This window comes from Gadus chalcogrammus, chromosome 11, assembly GCF_026213295.1.
Source record: "Gadus chalcogrammus isolate NIFS_2021 chromosome 11, NIFS_Gcha_1.0, whole genome shotgun sequence".
NCBI lineage: Eukaryota > Metazoa > Chordata > Actinopteri > Gadiformes > Gadidae > Gadus > Gadus chalcogrammus.
The window spans coordinates 21,279,253-21,289,252 of NC_079422.1; the positions used below are offsets into that span (position 1 = coordinate 21,279,253).

Sequence of the window (10,000 nt, forward strand, 5' to 3'; positions counted from 1 at the left end):
ATCCAAATTTGGATGATTCAAATTCAATTATGTGCTTGTTTTGTCCGGGGCCAGGAGCTGGCCACAGGTGGCCTCTCGCTGGATCAGCTGCCCGCCACCGGGCTGGAGAGTTACAAACGAAAGTTTCAGCCTCAAATATCTCTGTTATTTTTCTTTGAACATGAATCGATTCCCTCCCGTGTTTAATTTCGTCTGACTAATTGAACTTGCCGGTTACACTCTGACCGGTGTGTTCTATCCTGCCCCGGCCCTCCGATGATTCAGCTGTTCTTATTATAGAGCAAGATGTTTAATTATAAGCCTATCGGGTAACATTCCCTACCTCGAATAATTCGCATTTCAGTTCCAGCGTCTCAGCTGTGCCTTCCTTTCCCATTCAGACAGATGAACAAAACAAACCAAATAACAGGAAAAAAAAAAAATATATGTAATCACCACGCAACAGCATAAGTCAATAAGCGAGCTCCAGGTGGTTGCGTTTCCATAATGATCCTTTAACTGGTATCTTATGAGGCGGAGGAACGCACCACCGCACCACCGCGCCACAGCACCACCGCCGCCCTGCCCCACCGGAGCTGCGCCTCAGAGCCCCTCCGTCAGGGCGAAACAAGCGCCCCTGTGTTTTAAAGTCTGGCCATTAGTGCTCTGAGTAATAACCAGTGCAGCTGGAGCGGCTACAGAGCAGCCAGATGGTGGGGAACAATGGCAAAACTGATTACGGCGTCTGCACAGTACGGGCGTAAAGAAATCAAAGAGTATAAAAGACAAAAAACGCACCAGCGCTGGCGGGAAAAGATAAGGGCTAATTAATTTCATAATACAAATCACAGCCCAACAAAACAAGCATGTCATTTGTTTAAGTATAGGCCTCGAGAAGAGACGAGAGTGGGGAGGCTGGGAACATGTTTACCTCAGGCTGGCTCCCTCGGACCTCTCTCTGGGGGTCTGATACTTGTTTAGGGGGCATGGGAGTCTCCAGGCTGGGATGTTTGACTCCCAGCTAGGCTAGGGGAAGGTAATGAGTTTTTTCTTGGATCAGGGAAAAAATGCAATTTCTGTACTCTTACCGTCATCGGTTCACCGCCCCCGATCGGGGAAACCGAGATGACGGCAAGAAGAAAAACACCAAAGACCAGGAGCATTTTGACTCGTCGTTTGCCACGGCAATATGTGAAAGATGTAACACAAAGGGATGACCGTCGATCACAAGTCCCGCCCTCTCTATTACCCCTAAACCCATGGAACGGACATGGACATCCTGCTAGGAAGTCCCGCCCTCTCTGTTACCACTAAACCAATGGAACGAACATGGACATCCTGCTAGGAAGTCCCGCCCCCTCTGTTACCGTTATACAGAACAGGCCAATCACAAACTGCCTGCAACCTCTCTAGGATGAACAGTTGGTGGGATGTGATACCTGGTTGAGATTGGCCCCCACACAGGGTAAAGGTTAAAGCATGATAATAACTATAACAGGAAGTACTACATTCTTCTTCAGATTCCTTGGTAAGATGCCCTCAACCCCAACCGGCTCCTGAATGAAACGAAACTGTCAGATATAAGTGTCTGTGAAATGATGAAATGAAGTGAACATATTACTTCATATTAGTTCAAATGAAATCCTTTGTGGTTTGACGTAGATGGGAGGGAGCTTATGGGGTTATGGGGAGGGGGTATGGGAGTCCATAAAGGTTTGAGAACACTGCCTTTACAGCCTCAGCATGATAAAAACATGTTGAGCCCCACTCGGAGTGCGACAGCGACTCTGTTGGTGTTTGTTTGGGGATTTTCTTGGTTTTATTTCAGAGCAGTCGGTCTACAGCAGCACCAGAGAGGCCTGAGGCGTTGATATATTCATCTGCTTCTCCTTCATGGAGCTCTCACTGGGAGGCTTTGAGTTTAGGTGTGTGTGGGTGGGTGTTTGTGTGTTTCTCTGTGTATTTATTGGGCATGTGTGTGTGTGTGTTGCGGTATGTGTGTGTGAGGGGTTTGTGTGTTCATTCGAGAGATTTGTGTGGGCCTGTGTGCATATGTGTTTATTATGCATGCATGTGTCCATATATGTATGCATAAATGTGTTTATTGTACACATGTGTTTGAATGTTTGCATTGTTTGTGTACATTATTCATGTAGTAGTGTGCTTATGACTTCATTGTGCATGGCTGTGTGTGTGTGTGTGCAGGGGCATGTGTTTGTTGTGCTTGTGCTCAAGTGTGTGTGTGTGTGTGTGTGTGTGTGTGTGTGTGTGTGTGTGTGTGTGTGTGTGTGTGTGTGTGTGTGTGTGTGTGCAGTGTGTGCAGTGTGCATGTGTTCATTATGCGTGTACTTGTGTACTTGTGTGTTTGTGTATGCGTGTATGTGTGCTTGTGTGTGTGCATGCATATGTGTGGTTGTGCTTATGTGTGTAAACGTATGTGTGTTTGTGTGTGTGTGTGTGTCTGTGTGTACTTATGTGTGGGAACTTATTTGTGCGTGTGTGTGCATGTGTTCATTATGTTTGTGCTTCTGTGTGTGTGTGTGTGTGTGTTTGTTTATGCGTGTGTGTGTGCGCATGCTTGTGCGTGTGAGTTTCTGTATTTTGGGGTGTGTTTGCGTGCATGCGTGTGTGCGTGTACTCATGTGCGTACTCATGTGTGTGTGCGTGCGTGAGCCTCAGCACCCCGGGCTCTCTGGGAGACAGCCCAGGAGCCCGTGTGTGCATCAGACAGAACACATCTGCATAGGCAGGGCACTGCTGGGGTGCGTTTGTTTATTCCACCGGGGTCCCCCGGGTGCACTGATCAAGTATATCTGTCAGCCAGCTGAAGACTCGCAGGGCAGCTTTTGAACCGTATCAAGGCGCTAAGCAGCCGAGGCAGGAACCCCCGCCGCACAACAACAACAGCCCTGAACAACGGCTCCCCCCCCCCCCCCCCCCAGGTCTGACATCTGAGAGCCCTAATTACTTCCTTTGGTCTTTAATGTCCTGGAGTTCGACTTGTGTTTGTAGACACACTCGCAAGCGTATGCACACAAACAAATGTGCAGGCACGCACACTTGCAGACAAGCACCGAGGCACACTTGCAGTCACACACACTTTCAGACATGCACACTTACAGACACGCACACACCCATGCAGACACGCACGCACACACACACACACACACACACACGCACACACACACACACACACACACACACACACACACACACACACACACACACACACACACACAAGCGCACACACACACAAGCGCACACTCTAGCACACATCACAAGTCAGACACACAAACAAAACCCACGAGCCCCCCTGTAATCCATGTATTGCTCCCGTGTCCTGACACTCCGTCCATTTCCTCGAACTCTTCTGGGTTAAAGAACCCTTAACCTCTTCACAAAACCACAGACCAAAACATCCGGCACGGAGCAGCGGGAAGAAGAGGAGTGCTTTTGTGTTGCTCTGCACAGACAGTGCTGATTCCAGCTGAAACGCGGCTTACAGCCTCTCTGCTGGCCCCGCGCCAGGGCGCCGGAGAATGAAAATCTCCCTCTTAAGACTTCAAACACACTGTGTTTCCCAGAGGCGACGCGGCCATACTCCACACGCCAGCAGAAATACAGCAGGTCCTGGTGAGAGAGTGAGGTTGTGTGTGTGTGTGTGTGTGTGTGTGTGTGTGTGTGTGTGTGTGTGTGTGTGTGTGTGTGTGTGTGTGTGTGTGTGTGTGTGTGTGTGTGTGTGTGTGTTTGTGTGTGTGTGTGTGTGTGTGTGTGTGTGTGTGTGTGTGTGTGTGAGAGAGTGTGAATGAGTGTGTGTGTGAGAGTGTGAGTGTGTGTGCATGTGCGAGAGTGTGTGTGTGAGAGTGTGTGTGTAAGACTGTGTGTGTGTGTGTTTGCGTGTGCGTGCGCATGTGTATGAGTGTGCGTATCTTTTTGTGTGTACGTGTGTGAATGTGTTTGTGTAAGTGTGTGTGAGAGTGTGTGTGTGTGTGTGTGTGAGAGAGAGTGTGTGTGCGTTCCTGCGTGTGCACATGCGTGAGTGTGTGTATCTCTTTGTGTGAATGTGTGTGAATGTGTGTGTGTCTGTGTGTAGGTGCGTGTGTTTGTGAGTGTGTGTTTGAATGTGTGTGGGTGTGTTTGTGTGTTTTCTGTATATGTGAGTGCATGCGTGCGTGTGTGTGCGTGCAAGCTTGCTTGTGTGTGTGTTGAAGCATTGCTGCGTCTGGGCAGAAGAGGACCCAGGGGCAACAGAGCCTCTATTCAGCACCATGGAGAGCTCCCAGAACCCGAGGATAAGTTTGAAAGACGCAGAGAGGAACACACAAAGGCTGTACATCGTGAAATATAATTCAATGTAGTATATGACAGAAAATGTATGATACTACATTTTATAAGCCTACCTTTTCATTCAAGTTGTGTTCTTTAATCAATTTTACTTGATTTTCTTTTATGTGAGCAGCAACTAAAATGATTCACATCCAGGTAGTCTTGGGGCACCTGGGCCTATTGCAGAGAGGCAGAACGGCGTCATTGGGTATCAAACGCCATAACTTAGAGCTGGAAGGCCACATCCATTACACTACACAACATAATCTGTATTCAGCTATATTTTTGGTTGTGTTCATCAGGGCATTGTTTGTTGATGCCATAATTAAATAAGCGATAACTGCTGTAATTACCAGGATGTGTACACAGGTAATGAATCTGGTGTACAAAGGTAACATTATGGTGGTGTTGATGTTAAGACCAGTGCTTTACTGGTCCCGGGTCAGATGTCGTTAAACACAGTCGTTAACACCATCAGTCCAACCAAATCTCCATATGTCAATTACTTTAACGACAGCAGGAAAAAGGCGGCAACGCAAAATGATCGAGTGAGGGAGGCGGTGAATAAAAGTATATGAAGCAAAACCCCTGCATCCAAAACAGCCCGATTCCATTCCGGTTAGCGGCTGCCTCATTAAACTAGTGCGCGTGAAGTGTAAAAACAAAATGACCCCCAAAACCATTACATCTCTGAGTCCCCAAACCTGATGGCATCCTAGTCTCCTTCTCGCTCGGCGAAAACTCCAAAACACACGACGATGGCCTTTTAATTCATGGCCACGCTGGTGATTGTGATGATGAACTCCTGCTGGTTGCTTATCCAAAGCCTGCACTCCGCTGAGCCAATGTTCCCTTTAGTTCGGTGGGACGTGTGTTTTTTAATAACAACCCACCAAACCGAATCACACACTTCTGTTGATGTCCCCCCTCTATCTCCCGCCGCAGAGCCGTCGGGTCAATAGCTGAAATAGTCTCTTCGGCCAGGCATTCATCTTCATTTTAATACTCGCCGCTCGCTGTGAATCACATTTACCTCGTGCGACCGCCACGATCCCACAACCTGAATAATTGATCCAGATCTCCTCTCGAAGGAGTTTAACTACTCTGGAGAAGTGTGAAGGAACAAATCTGCTGCAACTGACTCTCAGGTCCTCTGCGACCGCTGAAAGGACCCGGCAGTTACTTTCTTGTGAGAGGTTTGTTTGCGTTTCCCCTTCAGCGCCACAGGATAATCAGCTTCATCCACTCTATTGGAATGGGGAAGATAGCGGAGTGGCCGGGGTGTCTGAGTCAGAGCTGAGAGGTACTGGATCTAATCCCTCTGTTTCCGCAGCCTCCCCCTCCATGTCCTTGAGCGAGACATCCTGGGCTCAGCCTCACCGGCTCCGTTGCGACCGTATCTGAGCCCTCAGTGTTAGGTCACCTGGATTGGAAGTGTCTGCTAAATGACTAAATAGTCATTTCTCATTGCCCGCTTTCTCGCTAAAAGCTAGACTTAAGATAAAATAAAGTGAAACTTTGTGGAGACAAAGAAGGTAAGCCGGAGTAGGTGATTCATCTCGCAGGGGGTGGGAGGGGGGCGCCGCGGCTAGCTGAAAACATAGCATCGTCTGTCTGCCTCGTGATTAAACTGCCTTAAACTATCAGCGCTATCTAATTACTGTCATTATCATCAATGAGAAACGAGCAGGGCCAGAAATGGCTGGGTTAATTAGCCTTACGGGCCCCGGCAGATTATTTATGTACTGCGCTCGCCTGCGGAGCTCAGATAGCAACTGTTGGTTAACTTCCCTGTGCGGCTTCAAACTTCATCCTGGTCGTTCCTCCTGAGCTTTTGCTCGCTCTTTCTCTGTCCATCTCTTATCTATGTTTCTCTTTGTCTCTCTGCCTTCCTCTGTATTCAATATCCATTCAGTTAAGATTCGGCCATGGAAAATAAACATTTACATTGTGAAAGCAGTTTAAAATATAAGACCCACCATCCTCAATATTGTGTGGCCCCCCTCTTTGCTTTTTTACTGAAGCGTCAGAGTGGAGAGAAACCAAAATGAATGGTCTGTTCATTTCATCTCCATTTAATCATCACAACAGAATCAGATCCAAGTTAAACTGGTTCCGTCTATACTCTCACCTCCTCACTGCCCATGGGCAAGGCACTCATCATAGCTGTAGTTTATCAACCATGCTTAACTTTAATGATTCGACAAACCTCCCTCACATCGTCCTCTCAGACCCTAGAGCCGTTGAAATGATTAACTACAACCAGCAATCATCGCATACTGTGGTTGGGAAGTCAAGAACAAAGAGCCTTCCACAAACCTTTCTTTGTAATGGCTGGAGATCTGAACTCATACTTTGGGATTCATTACTTTAATTAAAGATAGAAAGACAAGGGTGCAATATCAAATCCAATCCTCTCTTCTTAGTTATAACTATTTAAGAAGTGCAGTTTACTGTTTATAATTTATTCTATTCTATTTATCTATCTATCTATCTATGAAATGACACTTCCAGATGTCACCACTGGGAATAACCCAAAAATGGAACGTCCCCGATCTCAAGTCTCACTGGTTCTACTGGCTCTGTGGGGTTCCTTACTTCTTGGGCGGGACCTGTCCCACGTTGACCCGGACACAGATGACCTTGCGCGTCTGGACGCCCGTGGAGCAGGAGGTCAGGTCCTCGCCGGTGCTGTTGGTGGTCCCGGCGTTGGGGTCCTCCGTGCAGGTCCCCCAGGGGCCCGTCTGCCAGTGGTACACGGTGCAGGCGTGCTCGTTGCAGTTCCTCACTTCCTGCAGAGCGCTGCTGTTCGGACACAGCGCCCCCCCTGGTCAACACAGAGCGTTACATCAGTCAATTAATGCGTCACGGTCAGCAGTCAGCCAAGAGAGCAAACTTTAACACGCATCAGTCTAGCGGTCGGTTAATCAATCACCCAGCAGTCAATTTATCAGCCAAGCGTACATCATTCAACCAAGGGATTGATCAGGCTCTCTATCTACTGTATCAATATATGTACTGTATATATAAATAAGTTAGGATGTAACCTAAAGACAGGGAGAAAGATCTACAGGTCTACTATCGCATCAGATTGTCTGAAAAACTGAAAAAATGCAGGAAAATCTGGTCGCCTCCATATTCCTAACTGTGACCATAATGATGTCTAGGTAACGGTGTGTGGAGAATGTGCTTACGGTGTGCCAGGAACACAAAGCAGGACACAAGTCGAGCTACCTAAAACCTCCTCCAATCAGATCCTGGAATCCAATGCTCACGCAGCTCATTCAGGTGCTATTGTGTAGAGATGATTGTTCTGGAGCCAAGCTGTCCCTCGCTCTCCCTCTCTTCCTCTAGCTCTCTCTTCAACACGCTCTCCCTGTCTGACTCGCTCTCTCTGTCTGACACGCTCTCTCGCTCGCTAAACCCTCTCGTTGTCTCTTCAACACACTCTCTCCAGTTCCATCAGCATTTATTTTTTCGCTCACTGATGATCACATCGAGTAATTAACAGAAAGGTGCAGAGGTCTCTCTGTCTCTTTGTCTCTCTCTCCCTCCCTCTCTGTCTCTCCCTTCTTCCCTCTTCCGTCTGCCTCTCTCCCTCTTCCCTCTGTCTTTCCCTCCTTTCATCTTCCCTCGCTCTCTCCTTCCTTCCCTCCTTCCCTCCTTCCCTCCTTCCCTCGTCCCTCTCCGTCTCTCCCTCCTTCCATCTCTCCGGTCCCTTTCCTCCCTCCCTGTCTCTCCCTCTGTCCCTCCCATCCCTCTCCCCCCTCTCCCCCCTCTCTCTCTCCCCCTCTCCTTCCCGTCCCTCTCGCATCTCTCTCTCTCTCCCCCCCATCCCTCTCCCATCTCTCTCTCTCTCCCCCATCCCTCTCCCCTCTCTCTCTCTCCCCCTCTCCCTCCCGTCCCTCTCCCATCTCTCTCTCTCTCTCCCCCATCCCTCTCCCATCTCTCTCTCTCTCCCCCCCATCCCTCTCCCCTCTCTGTCTCTCCCTCCGTCCCTCCCGTCCCTCTCCCATCTCTCTCTCTCCCCCTCTCCCTCCCGTCCCTCTCCCATCTCTCTCTCTCTCCCCCATCCCTCTCCCACCTCTCTCTCTCCCCCTCTCCCTCCCCCCCCTCTCCTATCTCTCTCTCTCTCCCCCCCATCCGTCTCCCCTCTCTGTCTCTCCCTCCATCTCTCCCGTCCCTCTCCCCCCACTCGCCACCCCTTGTGTCAGAAGTAATTGACCGTGCTTAATGGCTACATTTAAATACGTGTTTGAGTGACATTATGGGCTGTGCAGAATTCTCGTTGCCGTGGTTTGTTTTTTTCTCCTCCATTAATTGAAAGCCGTCTGTGTAATGAGAGACAATGATCAACAGAACAGGATGTGGTGGAAGAGCAACAAATCTCACCTTAATGGGGAATCAGCTTTCCTCCCGCTGGTTGGTTAATGCTAACTGGGCTCACTAAAAACTCATTAGGGTGCTAGTTCCAAAGCTAGGTAGCACTAGCGTGATCACAGGCTGTTCTATTAGATAACTGTTATGATGCTAGCTTTTAAAGCTAGCTAGCACAAGTGGGTTAATGGGCTGTTCCTTTTGCTTACTGCCGTGATGCTAGGTTTTAAAGCTAGCTAGCACAAGTGTGATAATGAGCTGTTCCGTTCGCTAACTGCTGTGATGCTAGGTTTCAAAGCTAGCAAGCACCAGTGTGTTATTGGGCTGTTCCTTTAGCTTACTGCCGTGATGCTAGGTTTTAAAGCTAGATAGCACTAGGATGGCCATCGGAATGTTTCCTTTGCTGGTGCCACGGTCTGGTCTCACCATCTTGGATGTTCGTTTCATATGAGAAGGGAATTTTCAATTTGTTTTTTATATAGATATGATTTTATTTATAAATGCAATACACATCTTGTACAATATGTTCATATTATATTAACGGTGCAATTTGCTGACTCTTTCAGAGTGTCAACACTCAGAATGTATCAGAGGAATTCACTGCTTGTCCACATATCAAATCTGTCTGCCATCGTGGCACACATACACAGCTAGATCCCATCACAACATAAACCCCCCAAATGTATTTTTCATGACGGACATTCTTTCATAGCCTTTTCTCTTATCTTCCTCAGATGCGATATTACATAAAAAAAGCCTACAAATAAGAAATTGCTACTCTACTGTCGTAGTTTTACAAAAAAAAACACCTTTACCGGAAATCGTTGGAAGTTTTGACAGCCGCGAACGACCTTTAAAAAAACACGAAAAGCAAATTTAATCATATTTAAATTAATCACTTGAAATCATTGTACCATAACAACAACCAACAGCTAGTATCTAAATCGAAAACTATTAGACTAACAACTGAGGAAGCAAAACTGCGCTACCATTTATGAATTATGATTTCACCCAATTATGAAGAGCTTTAAGGGCATCACGCCAGTAATGGTGTTTATAAAATACTTAATGAATAAACACGAGCAATACTTTATACTGCTTGGCAAGTGTTAACAGGGTTGGAGGGGGTCAAACACAGCTAGGAGCTAACATTAACACACAATCACGAATGTTGTTATAGAATTACCCTCCATTACTGAGATCCAAGCCACTACCATAGAGGCGACTGTCAGGAGAAAAGCACACACACACACACACACACACACACACACACACACACACACACACACACACACACACACACACACACACACACACA

General features: G+C 47.6%; 1 protein-coding gene across 1 annotated transcript in view; it reads right to left on the minus strand.

The window, feature by feature from the left end:
- Positions 1-10,000, minus strand: part of LOC130392334 (thrombospondin type-1 domain-containing protein 7A) — an 85,527-nt gene that overhangs the window by 47,525 nt on the left and 28,002 nt on the right. The window contains exons 9-12 of the mRNA XM_056602828.1: positions 9,869-9,907; positions 9,498-9,533; positions 6,904-7,132; positions 5,489-5,552 (exon numbers count right to left, since the gene is read on the minus strand). Coding sequence (XP_056458803.1) covers positions 5,489-5,552; positions 6,904-7,132; positions 9,498-9,533; positions 9,869-9,907 — 368 coding nt within the window. The remainder of the gene's footprint in view (positions 1-5,488; positions 5,553-6,903; positions 7,133-9,497; positions 9,534-9,868; positions 9,908-10,000) is intronic.